This window comes from Scyliorhinus torazame, chromosome 15 (assembly GCF_047496885.1).
Source record: "Scyliorhinus torazame isolate Kashiwa2021f chromosome 15, sScyTor2.1, whole genome shotgun sequence".
Taxonomy (NCBI): domain Eukaryota; kingdom Metazoa; phylum Chordata; class Chondrichthyes; order Carcharhiniformes; family Scyliorhinidae; genus Scyliorhinus; species Scyliorhinus torazame.
The window spans coordinates 83,784,637-83,805,189 of NC_092721.1; the positions used below are offsets into that span (position 1 = coordinate 83,784,637).

The 20,553-nt window shown below is 49.8% G+C and overlaps 1 protein-coding gene across 2 annotated transcripts in view; it reads left to right on the forward strand.

Moving 5' to 3' along the window:
* The window catches only part of LOC140391659 (phospholipid scramblase 1-like), a 133,033-nt gene extending 118,073 nt beyond the window's left edge, over positions 1-14,960 (forward strand). For both annotated transcript variants that reach the window (XM_072476369.1, XM_072476368.1), the window contains 3 exons: positions 6,508-6,669; positions 8,345-8,442; positions 14,065-14,960. In XM_072476369.1, coding sequence (XP_072332470.1) covers positions 6,508-6,669; positions 8,345-8,407 — 225 coding nt within the window. In that variant the 3' untranslated portion in view covers positions 8,408-8,442; positions 14,065-14,960. The remainder of the gene's footprint in view (positions 1-6,507; positions 6,670-8,344; positions 8,443-14,064) is intronic.
* The last annotated feature ends 5,593 nt before the right edge of the window (positions 14,961-20,553 follow it).

Here is a 20,553-nt window from a genome sequence, read left to right on the forward strand (position 1 = left end):
TCGACGGCGTCAACAAGGTCTCAGGACCAGCAATTCTGGCCCCTATAGGGTCCCAGCACGGCACTGGAGCGGTTCACGCCGCTCCAGCTGCTGATCCCGGTGTCAACTGGGCGCCGCGGGGTCCGCGCATGCGCAGTGGCACCGGCGCCAACACGCGCATGCACAGTGGCTTCCTTCAACATGCCGGCCCCGACGCAACATGGCACAGGGCGACAGGGGCCGGCGTGGAAGAAAGGAGCCCCCCAGCCAGAGAGGCCGGCCCGCCGATAGGTGGGGCCCGATTGTGGGCCAGGCCACATCGGAGGCTCCCCCCCCCCCCCCCCCGGGGTCAGACCCCCCTCCCACTGGCCGCCCCCCGACCCTTCCACGCCGAGCTCCCGCCGGCTGAGAGCAGATGTGGATGGCGCCGGCGGGACTCAGCTTTTTTACGACGGCCGCTCGGCCCATCCCAGGCCGAGAATCGGCTGGCCGGCCACGTAGAGTGACTCCTGACCGGTGCCGTGCCAATCACTGGCGCCGATTCTCCGTTCTGGCCCTGGGCTGAGAGAATCCCGCCCAGGAGATTGACTGGAGAATGTTGAATAGTTGAACCTGGAGGTGACAAATACATAGATGAGGGTTTCAGCAGCAGTTTTATAAATTGGAAGCGATGTTTATGATGGATATGATAGTGTGGAATGTACTTTAGGGCCTGGGATGCACTTTAGGATCAAATGGAACAGCTTTGTGCTCTATCCAAGACAATAGTTATAATAACAATGCAGAAGGAAGGATGGAATAGTAGCTGGGTTGAAGATGAAGACTTCAGTATTCCCTATGTTTAACTGGAAGAAATTATAGCTTGCCCAGGATTGCACAGCTCAGAGACCAAGATTTGTCCACGATCACAAATGGCTAAGTGGGCGGAAAAACGTGTGAGAATCAGAAAAGGGGTTGGAAAATAACTTCAATACATTTTAATATGATTAGCAGTCTTCGCTGCCAAATGGAACCCTCCCCCTCTCCATTAAGAATTTTGCTGTCAAGTCGGCGAGGTTTGCAAAAGGTATTTAAAAATGTGAAACAGTTGATGGGAAGTCACTAGGGACGCAAAGGTAAGTATAGCCCCCAGGGGGTTGCTAGGGGTGCACAGGTAAGTATAGCCGTGGGGAGGGGGAGGTGGGGGGGGGGGGTCGCTAGGGGCGCACAGGTAAGTATAGCCCCAAGGAGGGAAATGACTAGGGGCCCCAAGGGGGGAAGTCGCTAGAGGTGCACAGGTAAGCACAACTCCCAGGGGGAAAAAGTCACTAGGGACGCACAGGTAAGTATAACCCCCAGGGCGGAAAGGGACATGTCCGGGAAGTGCCCTAGTGCTGTCCCCTTGGCATGGCTGTGCTAAGGTGCCGTTCCAAAGCGGCTCCTCTGAGGAGCTCCATTTTGGGGGGGGTTTCCCCTTGCTAGTGGTGAGTATTCCCCTTACCGGCGGGGGGGGGGGGGGGATTCCCCTTACCGGCGCTCTGGTCCATGTGGGGGGGTGGAAAAGGTGCCCGATATCTGTGACCAGGGTTGCCGTACACCGGCTTTCTCGAAAACTTTGTCAGTATATTTGAATGCAGTCAGTATATTTGCAGAATCGGGTGTCATGTCTTCTGATGATTTTGCGAAAGGGCAGTATTTAAATAATGGAACAAATCTATCCTTGGGGAACTCCAGGAGGTCTCTACTCCAGTGCAGTAGAGAAACCATTTCTTCTGGAGCTTTGGCTATGTCTAGATAGATAATAGTGGAACCAGGTTAAAGCAGTCCATTGAGCTGGACAACAGCGAAGCAATGGGTGGGGATGTTGTGTTTGATTTTTGTCAAAGGATGCAGAAGTTTGAGAAGGAAAATTGAATAATGCACCACAAGCATAGAGGATGTCATGTGTGACTTTAGAGCGATTTTGAGCCTGTGCGAGCTGTGCATAGGATTGGTGGCACGGGTGGAAAATCCCCCATTACCCAATTTAATATATTTGCAGAAATGTCAGTGTTATCAGTGGTCCTCCTGCCATGTGCCCCCCCTCACTGAATGTTCATACCACACCAAGTGGCGGCATAAACCACACCCGCTCATTTATTTTTTTCGAAGTGGCTCAATATTTTGAGAGAAATCTGGGGCGAAATTCTCCCCCAACGGCGCGATGTCCGCCGACTGGCGCCAAACACGGCGCCAATCAGACGGGCATCGCGCCGGCCCAAAGGTATGGAATGCTCCGCATCTTTGGCGGCCTAGCCCCAACATTGAGGGGCTAGGCCGACGCCGGAGGGATTTCCGCCCCGCCAGCTGGCGGAAATGGCGTTTGTTGCCCCGCCAGCTGGCGCGGAAATGCGGTGCAAGCGCGGGTTTATCAGCGGCCGCTGTCAGTTTCCCGCGCATGCGCAGTGGGGAGAGTCTCTTCCGCCTCCGCCATGGTGGAGGCCGTAGCGGAGGCGGAAGGGAAAGAGTGCCCCCACGGCACAGGCCCGCCCGCGGATCGGTGGGCCCCGATCGTGGGCCAGGCCACCGTGGGGTCACCCCCCGGGGTCAGATTGCCCCGCGCCCCCCCCCAGGACCCCGGAGCCCGCCCACGCCGAGGTCCCGCCCAGAAATTGCCTGTCCCGCCGGCGTAAATCAAACCTGGTATTTACCGGCGGGACAGGCAATTTCTGGGCGGGACTTCAGCCCATCAAGGCCGGAGAATCCAGCGGGGGGTCCCGCCAACCGGCGTGGCCCAATTCCCGCCCCTGCCCAATCTCCGGTACCGGAGACTTTGGCGGGGGCGGGGGCGGGATTCACGGCGGCCAACGGCCATTCTCCGACCCGGCGGGGGGGGTCGGAGAATGACGCCCCTGTTTTCAGTCTGACCCTGACACTTTGCCAAGTTGTGTTAAGGTTCCGCCCAGCGATTCAGACATATTGTAGCAGGGGAGAACCAAATGAAGTTGTGGGAAATATGGGCACAACCCTAAGAGGCAACATCGCACTCAAGGACTTAGAACTGAAAAGATCTTGTGAGATAGAATGGCAATTTGCAAGGACAGCAGGGTTAATAGGACAGGACTTGGTTTAGAATTGATGAGGAGATCCTGTGGTAGCAGTATTTTGCATGAGCTAAACTTAATGGGTGTTGGACAGTAAGAGGTCAGTCAAAGGACCATTGGAATAGCCATTTGGAGGTGACTATATTATATAAAATGGTTCTGGAGGCACAATAGTGGACTTGAGAAAAGAGAGAAAAGGTGACAGTAATATGGGAGTGCAAATGCAAACATTTGATTCAGCATTTACCTTTATCCGAACAGTGCTGTTAGGGAGGGAATCTCAGGATTTTGATTTAACAATGTTGAAGGAACAACAATGTGTGGGATTCTCCGCCCCCCCCCAGCCAGGTCAGAGAATCCTCAGGGGGCGGTGTGAATGCCACCCCGCCGCTCCAACGCCGGCTGCCGTATTCTCCAGCACTGGTTTTCGGGCAGGGGCGGGGATCACGCCGCTCCAGTCGGGGCCGTTGGCAGCGCCGCCCCCCCCCCCCCCCCCCCCCGCCGGCAATTCTCCGGGCCCCGATGGACCGAGCGGCCGTCGGTTACTGGCAAGTCCTGCCGGCGTGAATTGGACATGGTCCCACACGGCGGGACCTGGCTGGTAGGCCGGTTGGTGCGGTCTTAGGGGGGGCACGGGGGCATCCGGCCCCGAGGGGGGGGCCCCCGCGGTGGCCTGGCCCGCGACCGGGGCCCACCGATCTGCGGGTGGGCCTGTGCCATGGGGTCACTCCTTCCTTCCGTGCTGGCCTCAGTAGGGCTCCGCCATGGCCGGCGTGGAGAAGACACCCCCCTGCGCATGCGCTGGAATACGCCGGCCGGTCTGCGCATGCGCAGAACAACACCGGCGGTTCTGCGCATGTGCTAACTCGTGCTGGCCCTTCGCCGTCAGTTGGCACGGTGCCAACCCCGCCGCTGTCGGCCTAGCCGCCGGAAGTGCGAAGGATTCCGCAACTTCCGGTCGGCCCGACGCCGGAGTGGTTCACACCGCTTTTTACGCCGGCGTCGGGCCATCACGGGGATTCGGGAGAATCCCGTTTAGGATCTTTCCAAGTCAGAATGGTGTCAGACTTGGAGAGAAATTGCAGGTACTCCTGCCTGATGCTTGTTCAGGCATGGTAGGCTTGAGGGGTATTCTTTAAGAGGCTTTGGTGAGCTGCTGCAGTGCACCTTGTAGTAGATGGTGGACAGGCTTTGGGGCGTCAGAAGATGAGTTGCTCATTGCAGAATACCCAGCATCTGACCTGCTTTTGTAACCACCGTATTAACATGGCTGGTCTGGTTAAGTTTCTGGTGATGTAATTCAGCGATGGTAATTTGAATGTCAAGTTAGAATCTCACCATGACCGTAAACAGAATGGTGTCCAGGTCTTACAGCATGCAGGCATTGACGGCTTCATCTTCTGAGCAGTTGAGAATGTTCCTGAGTATTGTGCAATCATCATTGAACACCCTACCTCTGACTTCATGTTGGAGGGAAGGTCATTGATGAAGCAGCTGAAGATGATTGGGCCTAAGACACTATCCTGAGAAACTCCTGCAGTGATGCCCTGGAGCTTAGATGATTGACTTCCAACCACCACAACCATCTTCCTTTGTGCCAGGTCAGTCTTTTGCATGATTCCAGTGATTTCAATCTCACTCTGGCTACTTGATGTCAAGTGAAATCACTCTCTACTCTCATCTCATCTCTAGAATTCAGCTCTTTTTTTGTTCATGTTTGGACAAAAGCCGTACTGAGGTCAGGAGCCAAGTGGTTGTTGTAGAACTCAAACTATGCATTGATGAACAGGTTATTGCTAAACAAATGCCACTTGATAGCACTGTTGATTGCCACCTTCCATCGCCTTGCTGATGATTGAGAGTAGGTTGATTGGACAATAATTGACCAAATTGGGACAGTAATTGGATTTGTCCTGCTTTTTGTGGACGTACTGTGGGAAATGTTTCTGGCCGATGCCGTGTTGTAGCTGCACTGGAACAGCTTAGCTTGGGCCCCAACTGGTTCCACAACACAAATCATCAGCACCACAACTGGGATGTCGTCAGGCCTATAACCCTTTTCTGGTACACTCAACTCCTTTTTTTATGGTACCAATATCTATTTTATGCAGCTACTCTACATTTACATTGCCAGGTGCTTTAGGTACAAGTACTTTAAAGTGTCTTAGCCTATGTGTGCTCGGGCCGGCAGCTAAGCAGGTTTAAGGACAAAAGCAATTCCATTCTTCGTGATCTTTGGGATTCAGCTGTATCGTTGGAAAACATGAGGTTATTACCCATGGCTTTATTGTGTTTGCTGCCCTCGTCTGTCTGAGTGATTTATGGTCCTTTCTATGCTGTCCTCTTCATCTATGGAGGTAATTTGAGTATGGTGGAAAGAAGACAGGTGGGTTGTTTCCCAAGAGTGTGCCAAAGACCATGGGCACAATTCTGATGCCCTGTAGTGTCTGGCGCACCTCCAATCCTGGAGAATAGCGGGAGAGCTCCAAAATGGAAATTCGCACCAGTTATTTTTCCCCAAATTACACTTAATAATTTTGGGGGGAAAATTCCACCCTCTGTTGTACTTTGTGAGATTTACACTGTGTCCCACAAGTTACTTTAAAGCAGAGCAGCTTCGAAGGGCCAAATGACCTACTCCTGCTCCTAGTTTCTATGTTACTTCAACCACATGTTTCTTATGGGATGGTCTTCTATCCAGGCTAATTGGATTGGAGGAATGGGTTGCATTATTACATATCGAGCATTGAGAACAACACTGCCCCATGTGCTACATGAAATTCTCTCCCTTCAAATGATTGGCAATCACAAAATTCTCTACCGCAGAAGATTGTGGGTGACCCATCATTGAATATAATTTAGGCTTTGATAGACAGATTTTTGATTGAATCCGGAAGCGAGGAAAATCGGGAGAATGCAGTAAAGTGAAATTGAAGCCAAGATCAGTCATGATCATATAGAATGGCGGAGGAGGCTCAATGGGCAGTCTGGTCTTTTCCCAATTTCTTAGTTCCTATGTTCTTAAAAGGAGTTCCCACTCTCTATCAGCAGGGCCAGCAAGGATTCGTTTGGATCCTCAAGATTTGAGGCCATACATGAGTCTTGTAGTCTCCCAGATCCCTATTAACAGTGGTTCACACAGGAGGATGTCTCATCTCTAATATTTCAGAATTTCTACTCCCAAAACTGAAAACAGAGGCAAAGATTTGTTGGTAATTGTAAAATCTCACAAAGAGCCCATGTTCTACTTTAACTGATAACATTCATCACTTTAATTTTGTGATTTGTGTGATAGTGTTGCTTGTAACCAAAAGATAAAATGATTAGTCAGATATATTGGGTGGTGTGTTCAAAAGCGTATCCTTTTTAACTTAAATTGAAAAGTTGAAAGTCAGCTGAGGTAAATGAATAACGTTGGCTATTTTTCCTATACTTTTGATCAAAATAAAGTGTTTTCTGTTACTAGGTTGTAAGTCTGGATGAAAGCAGCATTGTTGGGAAGATATCAAAACAGTGGTCAGGTATTATTCGAGAATGCCTTACAGATACTGATAACTTTGGAATTCAGTTTCCAATGGATTTGGATGTTAAAATAAAGGCTGTCCTTCTCGGGGCATGTTTACTGGTGGTAAGTAACAAAATAATATTATAGCTGGCATTGCCTAAAATAATGTTGAACTTAAAAGTTCCACTGTACGAAGTTTAGGGCTTGAAATTCCTTGGATGGTGCCCGTAATCTCACTGGCCTCTGTAGCAGGAAACACTTGGGGCACAATCTACCGGTCGTGACCCACCGGAGGCAGAGCGGGACGCAGCCGGTATATCCCGGGAGATGCGTTACATCTTGTGAAATCTAACCAGATCTTGTGAGACATTATAAACTGGGTCCCGTCCACAATGGGCGAGGCCCAGTCCCGCAAGGCTAAGTGAATTTGGAAGCCCACTTAGACGGGTGGCCGCCGGATTGAACGGCCAGCTGGCATCTACCGGCCCTTCCCAAGGAGAGCCCAGCTGGATGCCGTTCAGTACTGGGACCAGGCGTAACGGTACCTGGGGGGCGTCTCTCAGGTGATCGGAGGCCTCCGGGTGGTCGGTCTCAGGGCAGGGTGGCACCTGACACTGCTGATGTCACCTTGGCACTGCCAGGCAAGTGCCCTGGCACTACCATGGGTGCCAGCTTGCCAGGGTGCCCATGTCCACTGTCAGGCTGGCATTTTGCCTGTGCTGGGATCGGGCCTGAAGTTGCCCTGCCCGTGTGAGGGTGGGGCTCAAGGGGGCTCAATGACCCCTTTACAAGTGATTTAGGGTGTTGGGGAGGCGGTGTGCGGGGGCTTCCCCATGGGGGCACTAAAATAAAAACTGAGTGCGTTTGATAGTGGGGTCGTTCTCGGCACTACAAGCGCTGGGGATGACCCTGCTAATCCCACACAGAACTGGCTTTTTCTTTTCGTTAGATCATGCCCTTGTCTCAAAATGGGAGAATAATGCCCAATTTCGGCTCAGAATGAATGTGCATTACATGATTGCCTTATTGGAGGCACCAAAATATGTAGATATTCCTGCATAAATTGCCAGTTTTACTTGAATGATCTGAAATCCTCTCGGTTGTAGGCACTTGGCAAAGCAGTGGACTCCACTGCTGGCCTTGCCTCCTTCCTCCACTCTCAGCGGGAGTTGCACAGCACATCATAGAATCAAGGAATTATACAAACAAGGAGGCTATTTGGCCCATCATGTCTGTGTTAGCTCTTTGGAAGAGCTGGTTAATTAGCCCTATTCACTTGCTCATTCTCCATATCCTTACAAATCTTTCCCCTTGAGGTATTTTGGTTACGGACTCTAATGCCACTGGAAACAAAGTGAGGAGAATTCCCTTAACTTTTCCTGTTCCAAGGAGGACAATCCCAAATTCTGCAGTCCTTCCACATAATTGAAGTCTTCTGTCCCTGATTCCATTCAGATAATATTCTCTGTATCTTCTCCAAAACATTAGTGACTTATGGCACACACAATTGGCCACAATAGCCCAGCTGGGGTCCAATTTATTCTTCATATCTAAGCTTCCTCGCTAATGTGCCATATGCCTCTATTTATACAGCCAAGGTTTCCATATGCCCTCTATACCCAAGTCCAGGTCTTCTGAATTCATGTAATGTAATTCTCCTTTAAGTCAGCTGAGAGATTCAACTGTGATATTCGTTACCAAGATCCTGATAATACATTGGGAATTGTTTTGATGTTTACCAGGAACAGAGTGATACTTACATTGCAAATATAGTTTTCAAGTGTTTTATTTTCCTCAGGATTTCATGTATTTTGAGAAAAGTTCTGGAGGTGCACATGGTGGAGCTTGGCGAATGTTCTAATTACAAAATTACAGAGCTTGATCAGAAATGTCGGGGTAAGATTTAAAGCTGTTTACGAGAAAATGCATATTATTCAAATGGTGAATAAATATTGCATGAGAGCAATTTTTTTCAGATGATTAAAGATGAAACTAATTTAATTGAATAACATAATTACTAACATTACAGATGCCTTTTCAAGTTGATCCTCATAGTTTCTAAGCTTTGAAAGATTTGAAGAAACCAACAGCTCCATTTCAGGATCTAAAAAGAGACCTTGTGGACGCAGGGAGCATGGCTGAGGTACTTAATAAGTACTTTGCATCTGTCATCACTAAAGCCGAGAATGCTGCCAATGTTAATGTAAGGGGCGAAATTCTCCCCCAACGGCGCGATGTCCGCCGACTGGCGCCAAACACGGCGCCAATCAGACGGGCATCGTGCCGGCCCAAAGGTGCGGAATGCTCCGCATCTTTGGCGGCCTAGCCCCAACATTGAGGGGCTAGGCCGACGCCGGAGGGATTTCCGCCCCGCCAGCTGGCGCGGAAATGCGGCGCATGCGCGGGAGCGTCAGCGGCCGCTGTCAGTTTCCCGGCGCATGCGCGGGAGCGTCAGCGGCCGCTGTCAGTTTCCCGCGCATGCACAGTGGGGAGAGTCTCTTCCGCCTCCGCCATGGTGGAGACCGTGGCGGAGGCGGAAGGGAAAGAGTGCCCCCACGGCACAGGCCCGCCCGCGGATCGGTGGGCCCCGATCGCGGGCCAGGCCACTGTGGGGGCACCCCCCGGGGTCAGATCGCCCCGTGCCCCCCCCCCCAGGACCCCGGAGCCCGCCCACGCTGCCTGGTCCCGCCGGTAAATACCAGGTTTGATTTACGCCGGCGGGACAGGCAATTTCTGGGCGGGACTTCGGCCCATCCCGGCCGGAGAATCCAGCGGGGATCCCGCCAACCGGCGCGGCCCGATTCCCGCCCCCGCCCAATCTCCGGTACCGGAGACTTCGGCGGGGGCGGGACTCACGGCGGCCAACGGCCATTCTCCGTCGGAGAATGACGCCCAAGAAGTCATACAACACAAGGTTAAAGTCCAACAGGTTTGTTTCAAATCACTAGCTTTCAGAGCATTGCTCCTTCCTCAGGTGAATGAGGAGGTAGGTTCCAGAAACATATATATATAGACAAAGTCAAAGATGCAAGACAATGCTTTGAATGCGAGCATTTGTAGGTAATTAAGTCTTTACAGATCCAGAGGAGGGGTAATCCCAGGTTAAAGAGGTGTGAATTGTCTCAAGCCAGGACAGTTGTTAGGATTTCACAAGCCCAGGCCAGATGGTAGGGGGTGAATGTAATGCAACATGAATCCAAGGTCGCGGTTGAGGCCGGATACTCGTGTGCGGAACTTAGGTTCTGTTCGGCGATTCTGCGTTGTCGCGCGTCCCGAAGGCTGTCTTGGAGAACGCTTACCCGTAGATCAGAGGCTGAATGCCCTTGACTGCTGAAGTGTTCCCCGACTGGAAGGGAACATTCCTGCCTGGCGATTGGCGCGTGATGTCCGTTCAGCCGTTGGTCGCAGCGTCTGCATGGTCTCGCCAATGTACCACGCTTCGGGACATCCTTTCCTGCAGCGTATGAGGTAGACAACGTTGGCCGAGTCGCACGAGTATGTATTGCGTACCTGGTGGGTGGTGTTCTCACGTGTAATGGTGGTACCCATGTAGATGATCTGGCACGTCTTGCAGAGATTGCCATGGCAGGGTTTTGTGGTGTCGTGGTCGCTGTTCTGAAGGCTGGGTAGTTTGCTGCAAACAATGGTTTGTTTGAGGTTGCGCGATTGTTTGAAGGCAAGTAGTGGGGGTGTGGGGATGACCTTGCCAAGATGTTCGTCTTCATTGATGACATGTTGAAGGCTGTGAAGAAGATGTCGTAGTTTCTCCGCTCCGGGGAAGTACTGGACGACGAAGGGTATTCTGTCGGTTGTGTCCCGTGTTTGTCTTCTGAGGAGGTCGGTGCGGTTTTCATAGAATTTACAATGCAGAAGGAGGCCATTCGGCCCATCGAGCCTGCACTGGCTCTTGGAAAGAGCACCCTACCCAAGCCCACACCTCCAGCCTATCCCCATAACCCAGTAACCCCACCCAACACTGAGGGCAATTTTGGACACTAAGGGCAATTTAGCATGGCCAATCCACCTAACCTGCACATCTTTGGACTGTGGGAGGAAACCGGAGCACCCGGAGGAAGCCCACGCACACACGGGGAGAACGTGCAGACTCCGCACAGGCAGTGACCCACGCCGGGAATCGAACCTGGGACCCTGGAGCTGTGAAGCGATTGTGCTAACCACCATGCTACCGTGCTGCCCTATGCTGTGGTGTGTTGGAGCTGTCGATCGATGAGTCGAGCACCATATCCAATTCGTACGAGGGCATCTTTCAGCGTCTGCAGATGTCTGTTATGCTCTTCCTCGTCTGAGCAGATCCTGTGTATACGGAGGACTTGTCCATAGGGGATGGCTTCTTTAATGTGTTTAGGGTGGAAGCTGGAAAAGTGGAGCATCGTGAGGTTGTGGGCTTGCGGTAAAGCAAAGTTCTGAGGTGACCATCCTTGATGGAGATGAGTGTGTCCAAGAATGCAACCGATTCTGGAGAGTAGTCCACGGTGAGTCTGATGGTGGGATGGAACTTATTGATGTCATCGTGTAGTCGTTTCAGTGATTCTTCGCCGTGGGTCCAAAGGAAAAAAATGTCATTGATGTATCTGACGCATAACGTCGGTTGAACATCCTGTGTAGTGAGAAGATCTTGTTCAAACTTGTGCATGAAGATGTTGGCATATTGAGGTGTGAATTTGGACCCCATGGCTGTTCCGTGTGTCTGGATGAGGTACTTGTTGTTGAAGGTGAAGACGTTGTGATCCAGAATGAAGCGGGTGGGTTGCAGAATTGCGTCTGGAGATTGGCAGTTGTCGGTGTTGAGTACTGAGGCTGTTGCAGCAATGCCGTCGTCATGGGGGATGCTGGTGTCGAGTGCCGAGACGTCCATTGTAACGAGGAATGTTCCTGGTTCAACTGGTCCCTGGGTGCTGAGTTTCTGTAAGAAGTCCGTCGTGTCGCGACAGAAGCCGGGCGTTCCTTGTACAATGGGTTTCAAGGTGCCCTCGATGTAGCCAGAGAGGTCCTCACACAGGGTCCCATTGCCTGATACGATAGGCCGGCCTGGTGTGCTGGCCTTGTGTATTGTTGGGAAGTAGTAGAGATCTCCAACGTGGGGAGTATGTGGGATGAGAGCACGTAGGGTGCTCTGAACGTCTGGATCCAAGGTCTTGATCAGTCTGTTGAGCTGGCGGGTGGCCTCTGTGGTGAACGCCTTGGGGGCGAAGGTTTCGGCCATGGATCGGAAGTCAAAGCCCTGGGACATTATGTGCGGCGGTGGCTGAGTCCCAGGGATCACAGGCAGTCATGTACCAGGGCCACCTGGACATTGCAGCGATGCTCCAGAGCATGGCCCAGTCACAGTGGGACATGGCTGAGGGTGCCAGTGGCATTACCCTGGCGCTGGGCGACGTGGCACAGACCCAGAGGGATGTGGCAGAGTCACTGGCCGATGTGGTACAGACCCAGAGATGGTGGCACAGTCGCAGTGTAATGTGGCGCAGTCCCAGAGGGAGGTGGTCCACTCTCAGTGCTCCGTGACTGCGAGCATTGAGACCCTGGTTGGGAAGGGCATGGGTCTCCAGGACTGGCGGGGGTTAGCTCCGCTCGCATCCCCATCCCAAGGAGTAACCTGGAGGACATGAGGTACCCCTGAGGGAGGAGCAGGTGATGGGGCCTGTGCCAGTGGCTCCTGCAGGGGAGGTGCCAGAGGAGCACAGCACCTCGGGCTTCCCTGACATATCTGATGGGCAGCAGGCAGAACAGGGCAGCACAACGCCACCTGGGACACCTGAGCAGCAGCCGAGCCTATCTAGGCCTGGTCACCCCAGAACACGGCCACCAAAGGGGACACCGGTCACAGGGCGGGAATCACAGCAGGCCACCTCCACTCCTCCTGTACCATCTGGGGAACTACCTAGACATAGCAATAGGGCCCATTAGGCCAGAAAGGTAGACACCAATTAAGTTGTCACAGGTGCAGGGCACAGTCCAGATTAAGGGCTAGGGCACAAAGTTGTGCATATATTTATATGTTCACTTGTTCACATTAAACACCTGTTCATAACATTGCAACCTGCCTTTGTGTTTTGTCAAAAGGGTGTGACTGATGGGATGGGCTGGCAACAGAGGGGGCAGGATGAACAAAGAAAAGTACAGCGCAAGAACTGGCCCTTCGGCCCTCCAAGCCTCTGCCGCCCATGCTACCTTCTAACCTAAAACCTTTTACACTTCTGGGGCCATATCCCTCAATTCCTATGCTAGTCATATATTTGTCAAGATGCCCCTTAAACATCACTATCATACCTGCTTCCACCACCTCCTCCAGTAGTGACTGCCAGGCACCCACTACCCTCTTGTGTAAAAAAAACTTCCCTTGCACATCTCCTCTAAATTTTGCTCCTCGCATCTTAACTAGGAGCAGGAGTAGGCCATCTGGCCCTTCGAGCCTGCTCTTCAATGAGATCATGGCTGATCTTTTGTGGACTCAGCTCCACTTTCCCTCCAGAACACCGTAACCCTTTATTCCTTTATTGTTCAAAAGACTATCTATCTTTACCTTGAAAACATTTAATGAAGGAGTCTCAACTGCTTCACTGGGCAGGAAATTCCATAGAATTGAGCCTGTATTGTCTCTGCATGTTTCTTCTACCAAAATGCATTACCTACCTCCCATTTCGCTGAATTGAAGTTCATTTGCCAGGTGTCTGCCCATGTGGCCTACTTTTCAATGTCCCTCTGAAGACGCTCAGCGTCATCCTCACAATTCACTATTCTCCCTTGCTTAGTTTAATCAAATTTAGAGATTTTGATCTCAACACCCACTTCTAAATCATTTATATAAATCAGAAAAAGCAAGGGTCTTAACATTGAGCCCTGTGGAACACCACTTTCAACTCGTCCCCAGTCTGAGAAATGCCCAACTTCCAATTCCTGCTGCCAAGGACCCATCGATCCCAAACGTTTTTAATTTGCTAACTAACCTGCCATGTGCCAACCTGAACCTGGGTCCCTGGTTCTGTGAGGTACTGTGCCATCATGCTGCCTTTCTTTACTTTCTCTGTGGTTCCTATATTCTGGTGCTGCCCTCTGTTGGTGTCAAGTTAGTTTAAACTTTCCCCAACAGTACCAATGAATCTCGCTGCAAATTCCCAGTTCCATTGAGATGCAACATGTCCCTTTTTAAGAGATGTCCCCTGCCCCAGGATTGATTCCAACACCCATGAATCTGAAGCTGTCCCCTTATACAATGACTCAGTCATCCTCCTTATCTTCCTATTTCTACTCTTGCTATTGTTGTCTTGGCCTGTGAGCCATTGAGGGGAAACAGTTTATTCTTCAGCAAGTACTTCCACAAAATTAAATATCTGTTACTGTCCTGGCGATATACCATGTGAATCTTTTTGTATTTAACAGCACTTTTGTTCTAAATGTACACCATGTTTGATCAAATGTCAATGGCATGTACTAAACAGAGATGCATCTTCGTGAAAGATAGATCCCTTAAAGTCTCTTGTCTTTTTTTCCATCCAGATACTTTAAGAAAGATGAGCTGTACAGCATTATGGATGTCCAATAATGTGCCTAACCTAATTTCTGTTTGGAATCAATCGGAACAAAAATAATTCACTGTTCTTTGTGAGCTTTTTTTATTATCCTGCCACAGTCTTTCATTTATTATGCCATAGAACAACAAGATGTATGTTTTTCTTGTTATTTAAATGCGCATTTATTTTGTAACACTTAGTTTATATCTAGTGGGGTCTGTTGAAGTATCATCTATTTACATTGTTCTCACAATAAACTGGAATGATAAGCTGAGAATTTCCTCAGACCTGTTTTCACTCTGTCACTGTAACTTCACCAGATGTGCCCTGGAAAACCCTTGTACACAGGTCAGTGCAACATTTCTGGGAAGAGGTGAAGAATGTTTTTTGCACAGCAAATGGTAATGACCTGGGACTCACTGCTTATGAGGGCAGTGGAAGTTGAGATGGCAACTACTTTCAAAAGGAAATTGGATGGGCATTTGAGTGAAATTAACTTGCACTACTAGGATACAGTGAAGGAACGGGACTGACTGGATAGCTCTTCAGAAAGCTTTGATGGGCTGAATGGCCTCCTTCTGTGCCATAATGATTCTATGACTTTAAAGTTATGGCACTGGAATAGCACTGCCTCCCAGGTAATTCTCGACCATAGTTTCTTATTCCTTCTGTCCAATACTTTTACTCAGTTGTAGCCCAGTATGGAATCAAAGTTAGAAAATAATGACCATGCAATTCAGATATTGCTACAAATTTTTAGCATCAAAAACTTAGTTTATTAATTTATTATTAAAATCATGTTATAAACAGACGAGGTTTTGAAACACTCAACCATATGTAACAAAACACCGTTAATGAATAAATGATTGCAATTTATACGTCCCTCACTGTCCCAGATCTTTGCCATGCATTTGAAACATGCACTAACATCTGGAGAAATCTACCTGATAAATATGCAATTTCTCATTGTTATAATCTTAAACACCGTTCAAGAGATAGGTTATAATTTTCAAAGGAGGGAGTTTTAAACTGTTTTATGCTTCACAATGGTGGACATATTAGGGCAAAATAAACATATTATCAGGAAAACACTACGGGCGCAATTCTCCCATCAGGAGACTAAGTCCCGACGGCGGAGTGAAAACCGGAGTGTTTCACTCCGGCGCCGGAGGCCGTTCCCAGCCCCCTATTCTCCCGCCTCCGGGGGGCTAGGAGCGGCGCTGCGTCATTTACGTGCGCCGAGCCTTGGCGCCGCGTAAAAGCAGCGCCACGTAAATGACGCGACCGGCGCCGCGTAAATGACGTCACCCGCGCATGCGCAGTTGCCTTCCTCCCCGCGGCTGCCCCGCAAGAAGATGTCGGTTGGATCTTGCGGGGCAGCGGAGGAAAGGAGGTCCTCCTTCAGACCCCTTTTGAGCGGGGCCCCCCCCCAGTGCAGGAACCCCCCTCGCCCCCCCCCCCCCACAGGCCGCCCCCCCAGCGTTCCCACGCTGTTCCCGCCGGCAGCGACCAGGTATGGGTGGCGCCGGCGGGAACCTGTCGTGTTTGGCAGGCCGCTCAGCCCTTCCGGGCCGGAGACTCGCCGCTCGCCCATTACCAACGGCAAGCGCCGATTCTCCCAGTGACCAGCCGTGATTCGCGCCGCGCCGGTTTGGGTGGGGTGGGAGAATCGTGTGCGGGCGTCGGGGCGGTGTGGCGGGACTCGCGCGGTGCCCGGGCGATTCTCCCACCCGGCGTGGGGGGGGGGGAGAATTCCGCCCTACATTTTAAAAAAGTTTCACCATTTCCAAGATTAAGAAAGCAGACATAGGGAAAATGTAAAAATGTTCAGTGATGGTCATTTGGATATGATTTGTTTTTAATTTACAATTCTCATGTGCACAATGTTTGTACTAATATGTGGCAAACAATTAAAGCTTCTTCCCTCCAAGATGTATGGTGTGATCTTCTCTCTTAAGGTTTCCTAGCCCTGTACTGATGAGAGATTTTGCTTGCATCAACGTGGAATGTGTTTGTATTTTGTGCTTTCAGTGACATTGTATAAAAACTGTTAATGCTCCAGTAAATTAGGAAAAGATATAAATGTTTTGATAAATGTTTGCTCTAATTCCAGTTTATTCTCTCTGAATGGTGAAAGTGAATTTGAAGAACCAATTATCTTGTCATTGGCTATTTGGGGTAAAATGAGGCCTCGCATGTATAAGAAAATTTGATGGCTGTTACGTGTAGTCTTCTATTCTTTAACGTGATTGGGGATAAATTACCAGGCAGTGCAGCTGTTTTGTAAAATGTGCTCATAATTTGTTCAAAGAGGCTCATAATTTAATGTTGCTGTGTTGAATGTTACAACCCAATTATAGAGTAACATTCTTTATAACAAAACTAACACCTGTCCATTCCAAATGTGCTATTTGCTTACATCTCTGCTACCATTGTCTTGTCAATAGCACTTAGCTGATTCACTGTTATTATTACTATTATTATTATACATCAGCATTTTTCAAACTTTTTTCCCTGGTACCCACTTTTACTAACGGGCAGCCCTTCAGAATCCACACTGGCCGACGTTTGTGACCCATGCCGACTGACCCATGCTGGCCGACCTTCATGACACACTATTATTGCTTTTCTTTAATGTGGCAGGTGAGCCTGCTTGGTCCTCACAATCTCACTTGTTTTGTCATTCAATGTTACATTTCGGCGAAGGACGTCAGCTGATGATTTAAGTTCTCGCTGCATCCTTTTGAAAAAAAATCAAGGGGCGGGATTGTCCGAGCCTCCGCGCCAAAATCTTGTTCGGCGCTGGGGCAAAGAATGGGCGTTTGTGCGGGAACCGTAACGTGCGCCGCTGACGGAGGCCGCCCCCGCGATTCTCCAAGTGTATCTGGCCGAGCTCCCGACGGCGTGGTTCTAACCACATATCAGCCGTCGGGAACCTCGAGTGGCGGCTGCGGACCCAGTCTGTGGGCGCCCTGGGGGGTGGCGGGGTATCCTTCACCTAGGGGGCCTCATGGGCGGCCAGGAAAGCGATCGGGCAGCACCGATCCACGGGCGCACGGAATCTTGGGGGGGGGGATCTACTTCCTGCATCAGGTTCCACGGTGCGAGACCGCCATGTGGCAGCCACTGTGCGTATGCGCGGACTCCCGAACAGAAGTGCAGGGGCCCATATCCATAGCCAGAGCTACGAGAAGCACTCTGGGGCCCTGCTAGCCCCCTGCAGGTTGGAGAATCACTCTGGACTTTCTTACGTTTTGACACTGGCGTGGGGACATAGCCCCATTTTTGGAGAATCCAGCCCAAAGTTTTTCCTCAAACCCGCGGCCCCCCCTGGCGATTCTCCGGGCCCCGTCGGGCCGAGTTCGGCCGAGTTTCGCTGGCGTGGATTACTCAGGTCCCACACGGCAGGACCTGGAAGATGTGTTTGCGGGTGGCCATTTCGATCATGCGCGGAATCACGCTGGCCGTGCTGCGCATGTGCGAATTTGCGCCAGCCGTTCCGCGCCGGCTGGAGCTCTGGGGACCACCCTGGTGCTGACCTAGCCCCCTAGGAAGGGGAACATTCCTCATTATCCGGGACCGTTGACGCCGCTTTTCACGCCGGCGTCAGAACTTGGTCGCGGGATTGGAGAATCTCGGCCACAATGCTTAACCTCCAAATGCCTTTGAAGTTTTGAGGGTTTTAAACTTTGATTTGCCAGTACTTCCCTGCATATAACACACATGGGCTTTGCATTCTGATTTGCTTTGGGACAATTAACAAAGCCATACCTCAAGAAATAATCTTTCCACTGCTTTGTTCCTGATTTCAGTTTATTCTTAGTTGTTTGTTCACCAGAGGCCCTGGAGTTCTGGATACAGCTCACACCAGCACTGCTGCGCCCTGCCCTGCACTCTCCTGAGAAGCATTCTCCAGCAGATTCATATGTGAGACCATGGTCTGTTTATGGCCCTCTCTTCCTTATTACAAAATAGTCCATCTTCAGTTTTTCACACACTATTGTTGCTTGCTTTCTGGCAGCTACAAAATGGAGGAATCTCTCTTACATGATTTTGCGGCCATGGACTGGATGTACAGGACACTTGGTGTCAGTTTATGTACTGGGCGCATGACCTTCCTGCCGTTGTCTCTGGCGAAAAGACTTGATTATTCATATTTTGGTCTTTTTTTACTTGGAAAAATCCGGTATTGGAAATAAAATTTCAAAGTTTATGACTTTTTACTACTGAAACTTAAAACCATTTCCATTAAACATGCACATCCTTACATTTATACACAAACTTTGCTTTAAATTTTTCCCACTTTTGTAGAAATTTAATCTTGTTTTTACTTTACAAACTTTAGACGAGATGAAGTGACTTGTCAAATACACAATGTCCCAATAGTTCCACTGCATTGTGTAGTGATTTGCATATTTGTATGTACATGAGGGTTAATGTATCGACATAACAAACAAGTAATCACTAGAGGGCAGCATTGGAGACAGGTATAAATAGACAGACTCAAGCTAAGATCCGCCTCTTCGCAAGTACAGGGACTAGGGCCCACAAGCAGACAAAGACAGCTCAGCACAGGCATAGATAATCATAAGTATTTCTTATTTAATCTTGTTAATGTAACATCTAGTTTAAGCATTGGAGAGAGAACAAACTGACAGTTTGTCAATGTTACTCAATAAAGTATTTGCTCTAATTAGAAGACTACGAGCGTTAATCAACATCGCGTTAAAGATCATTCTCGAAGGAGCAAGTGAGTGACTTATATTGCACAAAGCAATACAGCATTACTATCCAAAATAGTAACATAATACATTGCACTATCCAAACATCCAAGTCATCTCCTTCTCCATTCGCACAAAAGTGATGACTGTAGGTTTCGTCCAGTGTTGACATGTGTCAACCCTATTGACTGGCCTTGTTTGACCAGTATTCCTGGCAGACAACCTTGGCCCAACTTCCCTCTCACTGTCCAGTTGCTGCATCCACCCCAGTCACAGACCACGTCACCACCAGTACTTCACGTTGTGAGAGTGCAGGTGGCCAAAGTGCAAGCCGTTGAACAGCTAGACCATGGAGCCAAAGGTCACATACGATCAGTGGCAGGGGATGAGCCAAGCAGCGTGCAGCAGGTGAGCACCATAGTGGAGCTCCAGGCTGGGGCCATGACCGTTAGCATTGCACGCCCATGTGGACACCCGTCAGCCGCTGTCCCCACCCCCCATGGACTGCCAACGGCTGGTATTCTTAAAAGCCAATCGTGGACGTTTGAGGCTTCTTCCCGCGAGCTGGAACGTCACAGCCAATCACCTCCCCGTTCCACAACAAACCAAAATCACGGCCCTGAGTTTGACAAACCCTGTTGTGTTGTAGATGGTACACGCTGCTGCCACTACATGGTAGAGGGAGTAGATATTGGAAGGAGTGAATGGGGTGCCAATTAAGTAGGCTGATTTGTCTGGATGATGTCGAGCTTCTCGAGTGTTGTTGGAGCTGCACTCACCCAGGCAAGTGGAGAGTATTTCATCCCACTCCTGACTTGTGCCTTATCGATGGTGGACATGCTTTGGGGAGTCTGGAGATGAGTTAGTCTCTGCAGAATTCCCACGTGGAAGGAAGGTAATTGGTGAAGCAGATGAAGATTGTTGGGCCCAGGACACTAACCTGAGGGCATCCTGCAGAGATGTCCTGGGATTAAGAAGATTGACCGCCAACAACCACAGCCATCTTCTTTTGTGCCAGGTATGACTCTTCCCATTAACTTCAGCTTTGCTAGGGCTCCTTGATGCCACACTCTGCCAAATGCTGCCCTATATCAAGGGCGGTCACTCTCAACTCAGGAGTTCAGCTCTTTTTCCATTTGGAGAAAGGCTATAATAACTTCAATAGCTCACTGGCCCTGGTGGATTTAGGTCCTGGAAGACCCTCAAACTAAGGTTATTATAGGAATTTCAGTCTTAATTGATTCCAAAAGACGGTAACACTATACTCTCTTATGAGCAGGATAATGTTGACTTTGCAGTTTGCAATTAAGACTGCCTACAATGTTGTACAACTGAACATGATTAACACAACTCTATTGGAAGTATCTGCATAAACTAAAGCTACAATAAAAGTCAAATACTTTGATGCTGGAGATCTGAAATAAAACTAGCAAATGTTAGAAACACACAGCAGACCAGAGTCTAATGCAGAGAGGCAGGTCAGAGTACTTACGCAGAGAGAGAGGAATAGAGTTAAGGTTTTGGGCTGATATTTCTCTGACGTGAGGTCATCAACCTAAAATGCCTGAGCTAAATGTGAGCTTCATTCTAAAAAAATGTCTGTGCAGTTCATAATGTTGATACAAATCATTGTAAATGTAAATATTGCCACAATCCGGAGGCCCATAGGCTGCTTTCCCCTTTGAGGGCTGACTGATGGTGATTTAACCGGAGGGTCACCCCAGGCCCAGGTTGAGAATGGGGGACCTTCATGA